General features: G+C 38.1%; 1 protein-coding gene across 3 annotated transcripts in view; it reads right to left on the bottom strand.

Annotated features, from left to right (window-relative positions):
• Positions 1–1,159: 1,159 nt before the first annotated feature.
• Positions 1,160–21,363, bottom strand: part of HNRNPLL (heterogeneous nuclear ribonucleoprotein L like) — a 54,100-nt gene continuing 33,896 nt past the window's right edge. For 2 of the 3 annotated variants that reach the window (XM_025260885.2, XM_006071183.3), the window contains 2 exons: positions 21,180–21,278; positions 17,008–18,696 (listed from right to left, as the gene is read on the bottom strand). In XM_025260885.2, coding sequence (XP_025116670.1) covers positions 18,641–18,696; positions 21,180–21,278 — 155 coding nt within the window. In that variant the 3' untranslated portion in view covers positions 17,008–18,640. Of the gene's footprint in view, positions 1,381–17,007; positions 18,697–21,179; positions 21,279–21,363 lie in introns of those variants that run through there. The other variant, XM_006071185.3, reaches the window with a different exon arrangement.

Here is a 21,363-nt window from a genome sequence, read left to right on the forward strand (position 1 = left end):
ATGGCTACCCACTCCAGTATTCTGGCCTGGAAAATGCCACGGACTCTATAGTCCATGGGGTCACAAAGAGTTGGACATGACTGAGTGATTTTCACTTTCCACATTCATGGATTCAACCAACCACAGACTGAAAATATTAGGGGGGAAAATTCCAAAAAACAAGACTTGAATTTGCTGTGCTGATAACAATATACATAGCATTTACAGCTACTTACATAGCACTTACATTGTATTAGATATTACAAATAATCTAGAGATGATTTAAAATATACAGAAGGATATGCATAGGTTATATGCAAATACTACATCATTTTATATAAGGGACTTGAGCATCCTTGGATTTTGTTATGCACGAGAGCATCCTGCAATCAATCCCTCTGGGATACTGAGAGACAACTATGTATTTCTGTTTATTTTGTACCAAAACCAGACTTTATTATATAACCTGGATTTTTAACGATTACTACTGTTTCATATAAAATTTTATCTTTTCTAATACCAATCCATATTCAGATTTCTTCAGTCATCCCTAAAATGTCCTATGCATCTGGTTTAAACAACCCACTGCAGCCTGCCAGGCTCCTCTGTCCATGGGAATTTTCCAGGCAAGAATACTGGAGTGGGTTGCCATTCCCTTCTCCAGGGATCTTCCCGATCCAGGGATTGACGGGTCTCCTGCATTGCAGGCAGATTCTTTACCATCTGCACCACCAGGGAAGTCCAACACAGTAAGTGTTGACCCAAGCTAATCACAGTTTTCATACCTGACCCTCAAGCCACGATCCTATACTTCATTTCTTTGAGCTCAGACAGTTCTTGAAGAGCACTTAGTTTATGATAGCACATACTCTGTTGCCTCTCAGAAAAGAGCTTTCATTAAGCAGAGACAGAGCTGTTCTAGTTAATGGGCTTTCAACAAACAAAAGCCCTGTACCATGCTATGGGACAATGGTTCTTTGTGTTCTGAGCTTGACATATGATGTAGGGCTTTAGAAAGTGTTAGTATTTCTAAGGACACCATGACATATTCAGCAGTAGCTCTCTTCCCACATGCTCTTCTTACACTGACTTACCCTCCTGCCGGTGAGAAGTGGGGTCTGTGTACCCTTCCCTTGAACTTGCTTAGGCTTGTGGTGTGGCAGAAGTGACACTATGCATGGACATACCACCATTTGTTTATTCATTCACTTGTTGACGGACATTTGGGGCTGTTTCCAATTTGGAGCTACTATATGTGTTGCTTACTATAGCTGTATCACAAAATTTGAAACAAGGTAGTTGTAGTTCTCCAACTTTGTACTTCTTCTTCCAAGTTGTTTTGACTCTTCTGGGCCCTTCGCAGTTCATGTGTGAGAGAATATCATAGGGCATGTTGATAGCCTGGGAAAAGATCAAAGTTTGAAGTACAGTTTCTACTGAATGAGTTTTCCTTTTGCACTACCATAAAGCTGAAAAATCGTAAGTCAAAACATCATAAGCTGGGGACCACCTGAGGTTGAACTTCTTAAGAAAATAAACTTCCTTTCTTCCTCTGGGGTAAAGGAGAGGTAGTCATCTTGCAGGGTAAGGTGTGGAAGGGCCCTGTCCCTTATAAAGTCTTTCAACAAATCATCCTGTGGTGAGCTCCTCTCCCCTCCAGCTATCTGAGGTACTTGGAGCCTCCAACTCCCGAACCTTTCAGAGTTCTGCTGTGCAGTCTGGTATGACTGTTGGCAGTTTCCTCTATAGGCTAGGTCAGTTACCATTTATCTGTATGCTTCCCTTTCCTAATGTTTGCTGGAGTCTCTAATTCACTGACTTCTTCTGTCCTACATGGATTTAAGCATGCTTACCCTTTGCACAAATATGCAATCCACATCATTTACAAAAATGATCAAACAGTTCTGAATTACCAACTAAAAACTCCTTAAGTGGCAGCCCTGACCCTTCATCCCACCCAAGAAGGCTGGGAGGTTAAGTCTAAGGGAAGGAGTGATGCTGAAAGATGGGGTCTGGGTCACTCAATTAGTTATTTAAAAGGAATATTTGGGGGCTTCCCTGGTGGTCCAGTGGTTAAGAATCCACCTTGCAATTCAGGGGACACCAGTTTGATCCCTGGTCTAGGAAGATCCTACATGCCAAGGGCAATTAAGCCCATGTGCCACAATTACTGAAGCCTGCATGCCCTAGAGCCCACATGCCATATCTACTGAACCAGCATGCTGCAACTATTGAAGTCCATGCACCTAGAGCCTGTGCTTTGCAACAAGAGAAGCCATCACAAGAAGCCAGTCCACTAAATGAAACTAGAGAGTAGAGCCAGCTCGCTGCAACCATGCACAATAATGAAGACCCAGTTCAGTCAAAATTTTAAAATTAATAATTTTTTAAAATAAATAAATAAAAAGATATTTGGTAGTTTGTGAAAATACATAAGAAAATGTAAATCACTATTTCTATAATCCTTCTATAATGACAAACTGGTAAAAAAAAAAAAACAAAAAACTGCAACATGTTTGTAAACCAGAATTCCCCTAATATAAAAAGAATGAAAGAACTCTTTTTTTAAGAACTCTTATAAATCAATAAAAAGATGAACAGCCAATAGAAAAAGAAATAAAGGTGGTTAAAATACATGAAAATATATTGCAATCAAATTTAAATAATATTAACCTAATTCTCACCTATCAAATTAACAAAGTTTAACAGGTAAACATTTCTTGGGGTGACAGGTACAATTTGGTAACTCTGTAAAACTGAAATGTTAATACTTTTTGACCAAGAAATGCCAGCTCAGAGTATCATGAGCAAATAAATGGATGCCTGAAAAGCTATATGAAAACCCAAGTAATAAGATGTTACCATTCTATCCCATAGAATACCCTGCAGTGGTCAAAAATGACAGTGAACTAGAAATGATTTTTCCTCTTGTCTGTGCCTTTTACTTTGACTGAACCTTCTGTAATAAGCATGTCTTACTTTTATAATGAGAAAAGTCAAGAAATCCACTTTTTTTAAGGAATCCATTTTTTTTTTAATCATTTAGAAGCAATTTAAGAGTATGACCTTGGGAACCAGTAGGATCAAATTCTAGCACACCCCCTTGTTCAACCTTCAATAAGTTGCTTGATGTCTCTGTTCCTCAATTTGCCCAACATTGAACCAAATGTAATAATATCCACACTGTAAGGTTTTTGTTAGAATTAAATACATTAATATAAGTAAAATGTTTAGAACCTGCCTGGCATGCACTAAGCATCAGCTATTACTATTTCATTTTGGAAAAACAAAGATTATTTAGTGATTTGTGTTAAGCTTATGTTAAAATGTCTTGGATGTCAAAACAGCTGATTCAAAATGTCAGTAGTCAGTAGCACAATTCAAGAACAAAAGTATAAGTTTAAATGTTGGCGAGAGAGAAAATGTAATTATTTTCAGATGATATAACTGCCTACCTAAAAAAAAAATCCAAGAGCCTCAACTGAAAAATGATCAGGACTGAAATTCCCTGGTAGTCCAGTGGTTGGGACCTGGCACTCACACTACCAAGGGCCTGTGTTCAATCCCTGTTGAGGGAACTAAGATCCCACAAGCTGCACAGCAAGGCCAAAAAAAAAAAAAAAAAAAAAAATCAGGATTAATAAGAGAGCTCAGTAGAATGGAAAAATAAAAAATAAATATTTTGAATTCAATAGCATAACACTCTAGGAGCAATAAGTAGTTAGAAAACAGAAGAAAATAGATTCAATTTATAAAAACAAAAATAATACATTTAGGTGTAAGTTTCATAAGAAATGTATAAAGAAAAGAATACATAAAGAATATCATTAAAATACTCTGAAAGACTGAAAAGGAGACCTGAATATCCTGGACAGACAAGGTAAAAAATAATATAAATATATAATACATTTTAATATTATTATATTTATATAATAAATGTAATTATAATAATGTTTTAAAAGTTGATTCCTCTCAAATTAATGTATAAATCTAATACAATTCTAATGAAAATTCCAGCAGAACATTTTTTTTTGGCCACAACAAGCAGCTTGTGGGATTTTAGTTAGCTGAAAAGGGACTGAACCCCGGCCCTCCTCAATGAAAGCTTGAAGTCCTAACCACTGGACCTCCAGGGAATTCCCCCAACAGGACTTTTTTTTTTTTTTAATTGAAGGATAATTGCTTTAGAGAACAGACTTTTTTTTTTAACTTGACAGGTAATCCTTAAATTAATCTGGAAGAATACTTGAGAATAATACAGAAGAAATAGGACTGAAAGAAAAGTATGAAAAATAAGATGGATGAGGATGGTGTACTCTGCCAGATATCACAACAAAAGCACAGCACTGGCTTAGGAATAGCTGACCAATGGAACAAATCAAGAGAATACAAAATCAGACACAAGCACTATAGGGATTTCAGGTATAGGAAATGTCACCACCTGGATTATTCAGAAACTTGTGTTAAAACAATTAGTTATGCATACAGAAAAAAACTGAAGTAGATCTTTATATTACACAGTACACAAAAATAAATTCTCAGACCAAAAAATCTAAATTTAAAAAAAGCCATTAAACTATAAATAATATCTATAGAATCTTGGAATAAATTTTGTCTTTCAAGATTCATAATCTATAAACCTTGTGGTATTGTTCACTCAAAAATATATGAGTAGATAGGTTAATATACATATAAACAAAAAGAGTAAGATCCTGCTAGGCTATGAGAGTGGTGAGGAGCAGGGATTACAATGGACTTTAGTCATGTATTTTATATTTTGTCTGATTATCTTTGAAGTCAGGAAAAAAAAAAAAACTATATTATATACCCTGATGAGCTATATCAATACACTAAGAAGACACTGGAATAGGACAAAGCTAGATGTGTATAAAATGCATCCATGTCCCAAAGTGTTAAAATTTTGTGACTCCTAGGCTCATCACTCTTATGCCTGATGCACTTTTAATTTGCTTTTGACTTTCAAAACACAGCTTTCAGAATTGACCCAATATTCCAGAAACAGTCTGGCCAATATAGAAAATAATAAGACATGATCTGAAAACTAATGCTTCTCTATCCTTAATTAGTTTTATTTTAGCTTCATTACAGTGTGGTTTCATATGTAGACTGTGGTTTCTGTTGGAAAATGAATGCAACAGTACTAGTTTTCTACTCCTGTCATAACAAATTACCACAAATGTAATGGCTTAAACACAAATTTACTGTCATAAAGTTCAATAGATCAGATGTCTCCCCTTGGTCTCACATGGGTAAAATCAAAGCATTGGCAAGGTTACATTCCTTTCTACACATTCTTGCTCATTAAGGTCGTTGGCAGAATTCAGCCCATTGCAACTCTAGCCCTGAGGTCCCCCTCCTGCTGGCTGTCAGCTGATGGGTGCTCCCAACTTCTAGGGGCCACTCACAGTCTTGGCTTGTGGCCTCCTTCCTCCATTATCAATGTCAACAGCAGATAGAGTTCGTATGTTCCAAATCTTTCCTTCTCCTGTCCCCTCTCTCACTGCAGACACGAAAGTTTCTCACTTTCAAACACGTATGTGATTACATTGAGCCCACCTGTACAATCCACCTGAGTAATCTCCCCTTCTAAATGTCAGTAAGTTCACTCATATCTACAAAGTTCCCTTGCCATGAAAATTTTATACTTACAGGTTCTGGGGATTATGACATGGATATCTTGGGACAGGCCCAAGAGATTCTGAGGGCCATAGCTGTTAATTGCATTCATTTCACATGCTATCAAAGTAATGCTCAAAATTCTCCTAGCTAGGCTTCAACAGTACGTGAACTGAGAACTTCCAGCTGTTCAAGCTGGATTTAGAAAAGACAGAGGAACCAGAGATCAAATTGCCAACATCCGCTGGATCACAGAAAAAGCAAGAGAATTCCAGAGAAACATCTACTTCGGCTTCATTGACTACGCTAAGCCTTTGACTGTGTGGGTCACAACAAACTGTGGAAAATTCTTCAAGAGATGAGAATACCAGACCACCGTAACTGCCTCCTACAAAGCCTGTATGCGGGTCAAGAAGCAACATTTATAACAGATTGGTTCAAAATTGGGAAAGGAGTACGTCAAGGCTGTATACTGTCACCCTGCTTATTCAACTTGTATGCAGAGTACATCATGCAAAATACTGGGTTGCATGAAGAACAAGCTGGATGAAGCACAAGCTGGAATCAAGATCACCAAGAGAAATATCAATAACCTCAGATATGCAGATGACACCATCTTTGTGGCAGAAAGTGAAGAGGAACTAAAAGAGCCTCTTGATGAAGCGAAAGAGGAGAGTGAAAAAGCTGGCTTAAAACTCAACATTCTTGAGGTGGATGAAACTGGAGCCTATTATACAGAGTGAAGTAAGCCAGAAAGAAAAACACCAATACAGTATACTAACGCATATATATGGAATTTAGAAAGATAGTAACAATAACCCTGTGTATGAGACAGCAAAAGAGACACTGATGTATAGAACAGTCTTATGGACTCTGTGAGAGAGGGAGAGGGTGGGAAGATTTGGGAGAATGGCATTGAAACATGTAAAATATCATGTATGAAACGAGTTGCCAGTCCAAGTTCGACGCACGATACTGGATGCTTGGGGCTGGTGCACTGGGACGACCCAGAGGGATGGAATGGGGAGGGAGGAGGGAGGAGGGTTCAGGATGGGGAACACATGTATACCTGTGGCGGATTCATTTTGATATTTGGCAAAACTAATACAATTATGTAAAGTTTAAAAATAAAATAAAATTTAAAAAAAAACAACTCAACATTCAAATAACTAAGATCATAGCATCCAGTCCCATCGCTTCATGGCAAATAGATGGGGAAACAATGGAAACAGAAACAAACTTGATTTTCTTGGGCTCCAAAACCACTGCAGATGGTGACTGCAGCCATGAAATTAAAAGACACTTGCTCCTTGGAAGAAAGGCTAGGACAAACCTACTACTACTAAAGTCACTTCAGTCGTGTCCGACTCTGTGCGACCCCAGAGACGGCAGCCCACCAGGCTCCCCTATCCCTGGGATTCTCCAGGCAAGAATACTGGAGTGGGTTGCCATTTGGCAGCATAATAAAAAGCAGACATTACTTTGCCAACAAAGGTCTGTCTAGTCTGCTCAGTTCAGTTCAGTCACTCAGTTGTGTCCAACTCTTTGAGACCCCACGGACTGCAGCATGCCAGGCTTCCCTGTCCATCATCAACTCCCAGAGCTTGCTCAAACTCATGTCCATTGAGTCGATGATGCCATCCAACCATCTCATCTTCTGTTGTCCCCTTCTCCTCCTGCCCTCAATCTTTCCCAACATAAGGGTCTTTTCCAATAAGTCAGTTCTTTGCATCAGATGGCCAAAGTATTGGAGCTTGTTTCAGCATCAATCCTTCCAATGAATATTCAGGACTGATTTTCTTTAGGATGGACTGGTTTGATCTTCTTGCAATCCAAGGGACTCTCAAGAGTCTTCTCCAACGCCACAGTTCAAAAACATCAATTCTTCAGCGATCAGCTTTTTTTATAGTCCAACTCTCACATCCATACATAACTACTGGAAAAACCATAGCTTTGACTAGATGAACGTTTGTCGGCAAAGTAATGTCTCTGCTTTTTAATATGCTGCTTAGGTTGCTCATAGCTTTTCTTCCAGGAGCGTCTTTTAATTTCATGTCTGCAGTCACCATCTGCAGTGGTTTTGGAGCCCAAGAAAAAAAAGTCTGTTACTGTTTCCATTGTTTCCCCATCTATTTGCCATGAAGTGATGAGACTGGATGCCATGATCTTCATTTTTGAATGTTGAGTTTTAAGCCAGCTTCTTCACTCTCCTCTTTCACTTTCATCAAGAGGCTTTTTAGTTCCTCTTCACTTTCTGCCATAAGGGTGGTATCATCTGCGTATCTGAGGTTATTGATATTTCTCCTGGCAATCTTGACTCCAGCTTGTGCTTTATCCAGTCTGGCATTTCACATGATGTACTCTGCATATAAGCAAGCAGGGTGACAATATACAGCCTTGACATACTCCTTTCCCAATTTGGAACTAGTCCGTTGTTCCACATCTGGTTCTAACCATTGCTTCTTGACCTGCATACAGATTCATCAGGAGGCAGGTCAGGTGGTCTGGTATTCCCATCTCTTGAAGAATTTTCCAGTTTGTTGTGACTGTTTTTTTCCAATAGTCATGTATGGATGTGAGTGCTGAACATAAAGAAAGCTGAGCACCAAAGAACTGATGCTTTCCAACTGTGGTGTTGTAGAAGACTCTTGAGAGTCCTTTGGACTGCAAGATCAAACCAGTCAATCCTACAGGAAATCAATCCTGAGTATTCATTGAAACCTGATGCTGAAACTGAAGCTCCAGTATTTTGGCCACTTGATGTGAAGAGCTGACTCATTAGAAAAGACCCTGATGCTGGGAAAGATTGAAGGCAGAAGGGGACAACAGAGGATGAAATTGTTGGATGGTATCACCGACTCTATGGACATGAGTTTGAGCAAGCTTCAGGAGTTGGTGATGGACAGGGAAGCCTGGCATGCTGCAGTCCATGGGGTCACAAAGAGTTGGACACGACTGAGAAACTGAACAACATAGCAGTTAAGTATTTGTTCTTTGGAACTCTCATAGGTTGGAATCCTTGTTCAACCACTTAATGATTGAGCAACCTTGGATAAGTTACACTGAATTTCCCCATCTTTATTATATCTACCTTACCCGGCCGTCTAAGAATTACATAACGTGTACTTAACAGGAGTCCTGCTGCTGCTGCTGCTAAGTCGCTTCAGTCATGTCCGACTCTGTGTGACCCCATAGACGGCAAGCTACCAGGCTCCCCCGTCCCTGGGATTCTCCAGGCAAGAACACTGGAGTGGGTTGCCATTTCCTTCTCCAATGCATGAAGTGAAAAGTGAAAGTGAAGTCGCTCAGTCGTGTCTGACCCTCAGTAACCCCATGGACTGCAGCCTTCCAGGCTCCTCCATCCATGGGATTTTCCAGGCAAGAGTACTGGAGCGGGGTGCCATTGCCTTCTCCGAACAGGAGTCCCAGCATACATAAATGCTCAATTAAAAGTTAGCTGTTGTTGTTGTTCAGTCACCCAGTCATTTCCAACTCTTTGCAACTCCATGGACTGCAGCATGCCAGGCCTCCCTGTCCCTCACCATCTCCTCATATCCATTTCATTGGTGATCCCATCCAGCCATCTCATCCTCTGATGCCTCTTCTCCCTCTGCCCTCAGTCTTTTCCAGCATTAGGGACTTTTCCAATGTGCCATTTGTTTACATCAGATGATCAAAAAGCTGGAACTTCAGCATCAGTCCTTCCAACGAGTATTCAGGGTTGATTTCCCTTAAGATTGACTGGCTTGATCTCTTTGCAGTCCAAATGTTAGCCATTTAAACTTAAATGAGGAACTTTTATCTGTTTAACTTCACCTTATTGCTTCCAACCCAGGGCCACATCCTGGGTTGGAAAGTTTTTCATCTTGATTCAGTGGTCTTTAGTACTCTAACTTCCTTTTAGACTTCCATTATCTTCCCCTTGATAAGCGTGTTTTCTCCTTCCCCCCAGTCACAAAGTTAGGCAAGGTCAAGCTGGGGCTTAGGCACCAGTGGAGACAGCTGTCTGTGAAGATAACTCCATGTGGGAGATTGACTCTACTGGATGAGGTACTGAGAGGAAGGGGAGAGAAAAGTTTCCTGTCCTTGTGGAGTTGAGTCTAATAATCTCTTCACAAATGAGAAAAAAAAAAAAAAAGCAGGATCACTGCAAAGCATTCCCCCCCACTCTGTGACAATTTAGTTCTAAATGGATAAATGATACGTAGAAGAGATGTTAACGGCTCCATTTTATAGACTAATAAACAAGGCCCAGGCCATTAAAAAAATTTTTTTTTTGGCCACACTGTGTGACTCGTGGGACCTTAGTTTCCCAACCAGGATAGAACCCACACACCCTGCAATGGAAGTGCAGAGTCTTAACCCCTGGACTGCCAGTCAAGTTCTTCAGGCCACCGTTAAAGGGCTTACTCAGGCTTCTACAGCTAATGAAGGAGAGAGTGAGGCCATGAACCTAAGATGTCTGACTCCAATCCTCCACTCCTAGCCCCTCAGCACTTTTCCTTCTAAGGGTATGGAAACCAAAATGGAAAAGAGCTTTCTATGAACTGGAGTGGTTATACAACTGGCATACAGCTCTGCTAACCACATCTCAGAATGTGAAACGTCCAAGAAAAAGGACAGCTAAAGGATGGAAGAAATTTGGCGACTTGGTGAAAGAACTACTTCATTAGAATAAACTAAAAAAAAAAAAAAGGGAACTCTTCAACCTAGAAATAGTCCATCTGAAAAAAAAAAAAAAGAAAAAAAATTCTATTAAATCCAGACAGACAGAACTAAGATTGCAAGGCACTGTTTTCTATAATCTAGTTGGCATCTTTCAAAGTCCTATAAAAGTACTTCACAGAGTAGAAATGTATCAACCTCTATACTTTCATGAAGTCAGAAATAGGCAGGCAGTCTTCATACTAGTGAGTTTCTTGAAAACATAGTCATTAGGAACTAAATTGTTTTCCCACCGTTTGCCATTTCCCAGAATGATGAGGGGTCTTGACCAATAGAATATTTGTTATTCAATCACTGTCATGTCTGACTCTTTGCAACCCCAGGGGCTGCAGCATGCCAGGTTTCCCTGTTCTTCACCATCTCCCGGAGCTTGCTCAAACTCATGTTCATTGAGTCAGTGATGCCATCCAACCACCTCATCCTCTGTCGTCCCCATCTCCTCCTATCCTCAGTCTTTGCTAGCATCAAGGTCTTTTCCAATGAGTTAGCTTTTCACATCAGATATAAATAAACCAGATATAGTACTAAAATCCGTATTACAGCTTCCAAACTCTCTTCACTAAAAAAGGTCTATATGTACCACATCCTGGTTGCCTATGAGATCTGCATTTATTATGATAGGTATACAAATATACATAATTTATATATATCCAGGATTAAAAGTAAAGTTCTATCATATACTTCTTTTAAACTAATAGTTAAATTTAACTTTGCCTGCTTCTAGAACTTGGGAGGGCTTTTATCAATGTATAGCAAGCCAAGTGTTTAAAAAAATGTCCAGAGAGGTTGAAATAATTTGAATCACCAACTTGCTGGATCTTCTTTTACCTGAGCTATAAAACTTTTTATCTGTATAAAATTCATTGGTATTGCTGAAAGATTTTCCAAGGAGCAGCTAAATATGGATTTGAAACAGCAATGATTGAGTTGTGGTGGCCTATGTATCCTTCCCAAGAGTCAATGCCATGACAATGCAGAGGCCTTCTCAAATGCAAGTGCCCCACCTTTCCTGAAGATTTATGAGCATCACCGAAAGTACATATGTATTTTATTTGCTAAGTAGGTCAGATGATTGTTCTCATTTTACACAAAAGGAATCTTAAGTTCCTTAAAATAACCTGCTCATGGTCACACAGCTCATTACACAGTTTTCTTAGTAAAGTCTCTCCCATTTAATGGACCTGTTCTTCAAAATGCCTATGCTCAATCGTTTTCACCTCTAGACAGAGAGTTTTTGTGTGACCACAAAAGTCTAGATTTTTCTCAAAGCCACATAGCTTCAGGAAAAAGAAAAAAAAGTTCTAACTCTTGTGCTTTTTTGCAAGTCTCAAAAGTTAGGATCTGGTATGGTATGTCCTCAAACTCAAGAAAGGTTGATCCCTGGAAGTGCAGTTTTTAAGATATCCAAACCTAATACTGAGATGTACTAACACCATCATCCCCTCTCCTACACCACAGCAACCCAACCCATATCCTGGGCCCATCCTCCCAACCTAAACAGGTGATTGGTGACATTTGGGAATCCCATGGAATGGAACCCCTATTGCTTAACAACTGCCTCTTCAGTTAGCTTTAGGTTGGGAGGAAAAATTCTTCACCTAATCCAACTTACCTAATAACGTTTGTCACATGTGGAGGGGGACGAGGGAAGAAGAAATGGATAAAGGCAGTCAAAACATAAAGGAAGTCAAGTTTCCAGCTATAAGATAAATAAGCACAGCACAATAAACACAACACTGCTGTACATTATATAGTAGTTGAGTAAAACATAAGAGTTCTCATCATAGGAAAACATTTTTCCTAATTTTACTTTCTATGATATAATGTATATTCACCAACTTACTGTGGTATTCACTGCATGATGTAAGGCAAATCTAACACTATGGTGGTGATAATACTGGAACTTATAAACTCACGGTATACCTTGCACAATATTATATATGTCAATTATAATTAAAAACTTTCTTTAAAAAAAAAGGATCATCACCTGAGAATTCATAATGCAAAATGCTGGGTGGCCTAATCCTCTCCTTTATTCACTTAAGACTGCTCCAGAAGCAAAATTACTAGGGAATAACCTGATCAATTTAAGAAACCTATCTGGATAACTCAGGCAAGAATAAAACTGTTACTCAGCAACAATTTTACTTTTGAGGATAGGAATGAAGTACCCTGAGAACAGCTGGGTAGAACTGCTCACTTGGTTCCCAAGTGTGGCTGTAGGTTGGGCCTCACCTGTTGCCTGGATTTTCTGGTCAGGCTCAAGAGGTGGTTGGGACTGGATACCTTATTTGGTACGACATGGGGCTATGAGTTAGCTTCCCTGCCCTTGCAGAGCAGCAGGACAGCAGCCAGGACCCACATGGGTTGTTTGGGAAGCTGAATCAGTCAAGTGCGCACTGAGATCCCTGAAGCCACCAGCTTTGCTCTGCAGATGGGAAAGCCATGGGCTATGCTCTCAGTTCAAGTCCCACTGTAGGCAGAGCTACTGGATGGGCTACACAGCATCCTATGTACTCTGGTGAGGTTCCCAGGTCAAGTAGGTTGAAGACTATACTAAGCAATCACCAGGGCTATTAGTTTCTCTGCCTGTGCAGTGGGAGAAGCAGATCTAAAGCTAGTACAGCTCTTTTGTTTGTTATCTTTCATTTTTTCAAAATTGAAGTATAGTTGATGTTATCCCCTTACTGATTCCAACAGCCTCTTTCCAAGTGGTAACTGCTGGGTCAAACAAGAAACAGAAAAAATACAATTAAATAAAACTATTTTTTTAATGCCTTTTTGTTTTTATTTTTGGCTGTGCTGTGTCTCTGTTGCTGCATGCAGGCTTTCTCTACTTGTGGTGAGCAGTGGCTACTCTTCGTGGCAGTGTGCTGGCTTCTCATTGCAGAGGCTTCTCTTGTTGTGGAGCACAGGCTCTAGGTATGTGAGCTCAGTAGGTGGGGTACACAGGCTTAGTTGCTCCATGGCATGTGAAATCTTCCCGGACCAGGGATTGAACCTGTGTCCCCTGCGCTGGCAGGTGGATTCCTATCCACTGCACCACTAGGGAAGTCCTAAAATAGTATTCTTTAGCAAATCATGTCATCTAGCCTAAACTCTACATTGTATCAATGTGCAATCAGGTCTCTCCTACCTCAGTCTCTGCCCTTTCCTTTATCACAATCACATGCTCACCTGGTTCTCACTGGAAGAGCAACATGGCCCATGACCACAGTTCCAGGTTACAGATCAATCCCCTAATGTGTCACACCTGGGGGCAAGTATGTTGAGGCTGGGGCTCCAAAATGCTATCTTTGTACATTTTCTAGAATTTATAAACCATGTGGTCCTTCATTCACACAAAATGGAAACAACACCCCAGAGCAGTTCTGCCTTCCTCAGAAACACAAACTAAGGAAAATAACAAGTTTTACTGATTCTGAGGCTAAAATGTTTTGAACAGAAACTGTAGGAAGCAAAGGGTTATTACATAGCAGGAATAAGTACAACAGGCGACAGAACTATTTTAGTCTTTCTGGTCAAGTGGTAATTTCAACACAAATATAAGCAGTTTACTGAGAGATATCATAGCATTAAATAAACAATCATATGAGAGGCTTTTGTAGGACAAGTCTGATTTTGTGTTGCCAACAGTACTATAGATATTACTTATTCTCGTAACAGTCTAGCAAGAAAAGCTCTACCATGATTGAAGTCATTGACATTGGCATCGGTCCTACTATACTGTATTAGGCAGAAATAGTTCAGGTTTTATTATTGTATCACACAAGTGCCTAAAACAAAATGCATTTGCATTCTCATCTTGTAACCCAGCAGGGCTTCTCTGGTGGCTTCAGTGGTAAACAATCTGCCTGCAATGGGTTCAATCCCTGGGTTGGGAAGATCCTCCGGAGAAGGAAATGGCAACCTACTCCAGTATTCTTGCCTGAAGAATTCCATGGACAGAGGAGCCTGGAGGGCTACAGCCCATGGGGTCACAGAGAGTCGTATACGACTTAGCAACTAAACAACAAACTAGACCTTTCTGGGACAGACCCCCCTGCCTGTCTTCTGAATGCCTCTTATTTGCAGAATAACTTGAGCCTCCTAGGCCTTCCCCAAGTTTCAAACAATAAATTTAATCAGAGAAGTAAGAAAACACAGAAACAAAGGAAAACGGTCAAGCAAGACAAAATAATGATAGCTCAGCCATTAAACGATGTCAAGGACTTTTAGCTTCCCCTTAAGAGCTATAGGTAATATTCTGAGCCATATCCTTTGAACTGTTCTGCAGATAATGAAACCCTCACTAGGTGGAAAAACTATAGGCTATCCACAAGCATGTAATCCCCAGGTGGGCTGGAACCACAAGGTTGATGATGCTGACTCCTGATTACCTCACCAGCAACCAATCAGAAGAATGCCCATAAATTGAACATATACACCCTGCAACCCTCTCCCTGTCTTTTAAAATCTTTCCCTGAAAGTCATTAGGGAGTTTGGGCTTTTTTAGCTGCCTGGACTCTTTGCTTTGTGCCCTGGAATAAACAATGTACCTTCCTTCACCACAGACCAGTGTCAGTAGACTGGTTTTATTGTGCATGTGAGTGGATCCAAATTTGATTTGGTAACAAATAAAAGGCCCTCTGAAGAATTTATATACTATATATATGTTTTTGTTTCTATGTATTATTTTCTATAAATATCAATCTCACTGAATTCCTCTTCAAGACTTTGAAACAGCTATAGTTAGTACACAGGTGAAAATCTACATAAAACTGAGTCAATTGAGTAAAATCACCTCTTAACCTTCAAGGAAACTTGACTACATTCACTAATATGTCTTCCTGAAGGCTGAGACTCATTAAGTCAGCGTAGCTCAAACCATAGTAGAGTGCCAGCAGAACCTGAACTGTGCAGCCAGTGCATCACTTTGGTTTAGGAACACAGAGAAATTCTAGTTTCTGTTCATGGAATCATCCTCTCCCCATCTCAAATCCTTCCCTAACTGCTCATGGTGCTCAAGACCCGTCTCTTCTTTGGCCCGTGACCCACCCTGACCCACAGCCCAGGGTGACTGGAGAACAGAAGCTGACAGCCACCACAGTGATAAAACCATAAGCCAGATCTGGAATTACATCTGCTGGTGGGGTGAAACTAACTCACATTATCCCCACACCCTTTTCTCAACATACCTAACTAGCTACATTAAAGTGAAGTACTGCATAGGCCCTTGTTTAAAATGAAGGATTGCTGGGCCAGACTCTTTTTTTCACTGTAGTAAAATACACATAACTTAAAACTACCATTTTAACAATTTTAAAATGTACAATTCGGTGGCACTTAGTACATTTACAATGTAGTTAACTAGTACCACTATCTAGTTCCAGAACATTTTCATTATCTCAAAGGAAATCCTATACCCATTAGCAGTTAACCTCTGTTCTCCCCATTCCCAGTCTCTGGTAACCCCTATTTTAACCATGTACCAGAGCAATTAATAGTTTGGGCTAATACAGCTAATACTGTATAATCAAAGCAGCCTATGCTCACAGCAGTTTCCTTATGCTGTTTAAATTAGGGTGACTTTAGTTCAACTGAACTTTTTAAATGAAGCAAATCTATGCTTTAGATTACTATGGAACAATGTTCTACACTCAAAATTTTCTTCTAGACAGAGAATATCACTGATAACTACTAAGAAGCAGTTACCCAGCAACCTATCCTTGCAGAGAACAATGTAAAAACATTAAATATAATTATTGACCCCATTTAGTCATTCTTACCCTCATCTCTCAGTTCACTCCTAGAAAACATACTGTTTAGATAATCAACTCACTAAGATGCTGCTAAGTCTCATGCCAGCTACAACTGCAAATAATTTTTATTTGGTAGGGTAATCCCTCAGCAGGAAGGTAGGGATTTTAAAAGGCAGCTAATATTCTATAACTCACTTCTACAGATTTATTATCAAATGTTTCATGGGATTTGGCTATGGAATGGAATTTCAGTATTAAAAAAAATAAACTCAAAGCTACCATTTCTTTTTTTAAAATATTTATTTATTTGGCTGTGTCAGGTCTTAGTTGCGGCATGTGGGATCTAGTATCCTGACCAGGGATGGAACCCAGGCATTGGGAGCATTGAGTCTTAGCCACTGGACTACCAGGGAAGTCCCCAAGCTACTATTTCTTAAAAGGGCAGCTGTAGAACCTGCTCCTTCATGTTCTCTTAAAAGTTGAAAGATCAAGAAGGCAAGACTGTTGTTAAGGCTAAGGAAAGAGGGTGTGTCACCAAAGCGTACACAGTGGTGAAACCCAAGTAAACTGTCAGAAACATTACTGAGAGCAACAGAAGAGGACCGACATACCAGTGCACAAATCAGCAAGGTCCCACCTACCACCCCAATTACATCTGAAGAATCTACTTGTTACTTTGGTGGGGAGAAAGCATTACAAAGAATTCATATGTAAAGTCAATACTACTTAAAGCACATATAAATTAAAAAAGCCCTGTCAACCATCCACAGGTTTGTCTCCTAAAATCTTAGGCACAAAATAATCTGTAACACTGACATCCATCTTAATTTTCAGAGGGCAAGGGAAGGAGACAACTATTACACAAACACACAAGTTACCTTTTAAAATTAAGACATCTCAATTTTATAACGAATGTAGAAAAGTATTTATAGAAGAGGGAAAAAAAAAAGAGCTTCATTTATTGTAAAGTCAGGTAAACTTATGTATACAGCACAGTACCATACATTTACAGAAGTTCATTCACAGGTTACCTTCAACATAATTTACTGGGTTCCATAAGGGTCTAAAATGCTTCTAGATTGAATTTAAAATTTCTAGATCTAGAGGGCTAAAGGGACATTAGTCCACTGTTGTCAAAATACAATGAGAAATGTTAATGTATGCTTAATTTCCATCAAAACTTTCTATTCAACAGGTCTTAAAACTTTTTTAAACCCCTGCATCATTTCTAAAAGGATTAAGGCAAACTGCTTTTTTGTTAAAATTCAAAATAAAGCTTTTTCAAAAGATCTAAATGGAACTTCTATATACAAGTTTGTTTAAAACTCTCAGAATCAAGAGATTGGCTATTGCCAACTACAGATTTCATAGTTACTCAAGATAGATAAAACATATTCTCCCTTCTACTAAAGATGAAAATAAAATGCCTGCATCAGTTTTCTATTATTAAAAAACTATGAACCTGGTAACAGATGTGTTATAGTATAGTCTCTCAATACCATGCTTAGTCCTTACATTTTACTTGCCTATGTATAAGATACGTTTTGTTCCTTAAAAAAAAAAAAAACCCAGATCCAGTGGGAGAAAGAATGTTTAATAAATGGTATTGAAACAAATAGCTATCTGTTTGGAATAAAAATAAAATTAGATCCTTATACCTTGTACCATGTAGAAAAATACATATATTACTGATGGATTTCAGAGTAAAAAATAAAAATGCAAGTACCCAAAATTCTACATACAAATTTAGGGAGTTCACAGACTCCCTAAAGCCCATCCATGGATCTCAGATTCTCTAGAAGAGGAACTGTTAATTATACCTTCTATTAAAATTTCAATGCCAAATACCAGATGTGTTTTCAAGATCAAGTCACATGCAACAAATGAAGATGAACACGTTAACTCATTGCTGTAACTTTATAAAACTGCCAAACTGGAACTAGAAACAGAGGCATGTCAATACAAATGGACAATGACTTAAGAAAAAAAATACACCAATTTAAATAAGTTTGAATGCATACTGTACAAGTGTATCCATGTCTGTTAGCTTTTCAGAAATATAAAATCAGCTAAATCTGTAGTACTTAAAATTTAACATATGCAATGTTATTCTCAAACTTGATTAAAATACTTAATAAATACATGTTTAATATGAATAACTGCAACATACTTAAACATCTAATAGGAATTCTATAATATTAAAATGCAATACTTTCACCTGCATTAATCTCATACACAATGGAAAAATACTTGCAGATAATTAGCATAAGAATGCAAATATATTTTCACTGTGGAAGAAAAATAAGATTAGAAATCATATATTTGTATAATCTACAAGAAAGCTGTAGATAGTCTACATTATGATCTTCTATGTTAAAATGAAAGCAATATTTAAGTTTACAACAAATTTACTCAAGGCAAAATATTTATTACAGAACAGAATCTTAAATCAAAGCAAGGCAACATTAGATTAACCATTTTAGTTTCTTTTTTAAATGAAGTGTAGCTTTAAAATTGTAATAAAGGTAAAACATAAATTCTAACATGCTTGTCTCTTCTTATAAATGGGATGATGTAGAAAAGCAAAGCTTCAATGTATAGGGATTGGAACCATCTGTAAAATTAAAAAACACAGTTAACAGTTTCCTTCATCAAACTTTCATGATAAAATTGAATTAGCAGAGTAAATTATTTCATTATTTTATAGTATTTGAAGAAGGAAAATTTCTATGTAAGGTAAGGAGAAGATTACTTTCATTCATACCTACTAGCAGGTGAGCTAAATGAAGGCTGGAATATTGTCCATTTTACATTCCTGTGGTTCCAAACATCATTTGACACACAGGATGCGCTCATAAATGTTTTTTTTTTTTTTAGTGAATTAATCATTATAGATAAACAGTATCAGGATTAGGCTTATCTAAGTCCATTTGCAAAACTCACTTTGCAGAAAATATCACCAATGGTAATCACTCTGTAAAAGTTAATTCAAATATAGTTTGGGAAATGGAATAAGATTGGAATGTAAAAGAAATGAGCTGAAAAAGTTCTAAGAGAGTTAAGTATTAAATCTGATCAACAGGGCATATAAAATTTTAAACTGCTAAAGAAAAGAAGGGGTGGTATAATACACAAAAATACTTTCATTTTATACATTCTTCTTTAACTTTTCAGAACAAGCAGAGATAGTTCTTCGTCAACTGATTATGCAAAGAAATATAAAATTCCTATAAAAGTACATACATCAGCAAGTATTAGCAAGACACTGCAGAAGATTAAAAAAAAAAACAGAACTGTACCTGTCTTCAAGGAGTTTACTATTAATATACTATATTTTTAATATATCTCAAATATGCATATAAAGTCTTCTAAAATCTTCCATCAAAAATTTAGCCTGACTCACTATTTTTGTGACTAAGGCAAAATGAGAGGAGGTATTCCTACTTATTAATTTTTTACTGAGAAAATTTTCAATCATGAAAAAATATATGGCTCAGTATAATCAACACCCACAAAGCTTCATTAACTGTCAACATCTGGCAGGCTTACTTCATCTACCTACTCTCCATACGCTTTTGGGGTGCTGGAATATTTTAAAGCAAATCCTAGATATGTTACTCCATCCATAAATACTTCAGTGTGTATTTTTCTTCCCCCCACTAACATTCATCATCACTCCTAATAAAACTGGTATTAATTATTCTCCTATTATTTAGAAAGATAACGTTTTAACACCCTATAGAGCGAGGAGCTAAGTAAATTATACAGCACAAAGCTTCAAAGTTAAATACTTGTGTATTCTTTGCACTGTAAAAAAGAGGCCATTTACCATCATAAAGAGAGTGACACTTCATTTGATACAAATTAAAATAATGTGGGATACCATTTTTCATCTATCATTTTGGTAAAAATCGAAAGTCTGACAACTCAGCATTGGTAAGAGTGTTGGGCAGCAGGCATTTTCATACACCACAGGTAGTAAACTCGTGTAACCTTTTCCAAGGACAATCTAGCAACATCTACCAAAATATAAACCTTTATGCTCTCTACAAGGAAAATGCCCTACAAATATAAAACATGCAACTATTAGGATGTTTATTATAGTAATAGAAAAAAACAATTAGAAACAAACAGTATTCATCACAGGGGAAATGGATAAACTGTGGTACATCACTACTAAAAACAGCTACTCTGTGGTGAAAAAAAAGTGGGGGAGGTAGTTTTACACGTGCTGATACAGGAACAGTTCCAAGACATATTAAGTGAAAATAGCAAGGCACATAATAGTATGTATAGAAGAACCATTTTGTGTAAGTTTTAAAAAGGTAGATATATATACTGGGAAGGAGGAATAAAAGGAAAAGACAGAAAGATTAGGCCTTATAGAAAGCTTTAACTTTCATTTTGTACTAGTATGTACCATTTGAGTTTTTTAACTGTATATATTTATTGCTTTCTTCTAAAAAGATCAACAGAATTTATGCAAGTCAGTCTCCAAGCAGGCCCCAATGCTCTGTACCTCCTTGCCTTCACAGCCCTGTATAGCCTCCGCCTACACTGTATCACGGTTGGTCGGTGTGACCACCAGATTACAGCATCAGTGATATCATGGCACTTCCAGTAATAGGTTACGAAAGGCACTGTGCCTTCTGTTTTGTTGGTCTTTTGCTTTCATCTCTCTCTCACTCATTCAAAAAAGGCAAAAGAGCTACCATGAAATGGCCAACATGGTTTGACTGTCCCTACAAAGAAACACACAAGTGAGCATGCAACTGGATTATCCAGCCCCCAGTCATAAGACTTAAAATGATTGAAGCCTTACGAGACCAGAGCCAGACCCACCCAGCTATTGATCTTCAGAAACAGTAAGATAAATAAAGGTTTGCTGTTTTAAGCTGCTAAATGTTGTGATAATCTGTTACATAGCAAAAGGTCACTAATATAAGAATTATGAGGGGTTGTGGAATTTATATGTCTTTTTAAAATTCGAACTTCTATATTATACTATATTTAAAAAATAAGAAATGCTATCTTTAAATGATCATCAATGTTTGGACAGTAACTCCCACTGAATAACTATGACACAATTTTACTTACTTGGAACTCTTATCTGATAGTGATTTAGTGCTGTGAGGGCTTCTACTGCATCAGTTTTGCATTCCCATTCTAAAAGCCCAGAAAGTGTTTTGGCAGAAGCTAAAACAAAACAAAGAAACAAATCCACTTGTTATTTGCTTATCATCAAATTAACCAGGAAACTTAAAAAGAGGGAATGTGCACT

This window comes from Bubalus bubalis, chromosome 12 (genome assembly GCF_019923935.1).
Source record: "Bubalus bubalis isolate 160015118507 breed Murrah chromosome 12, NDDB_SH_1, whole genome shotgun sequence".
Classification (NCBI taxonomy): domain Eukaryota; kingdom Metazoa; phylum Chordata; class Mammalia; order Artiodactyla; family Bovidae; genus Bubalus; species Bubalus bubalis.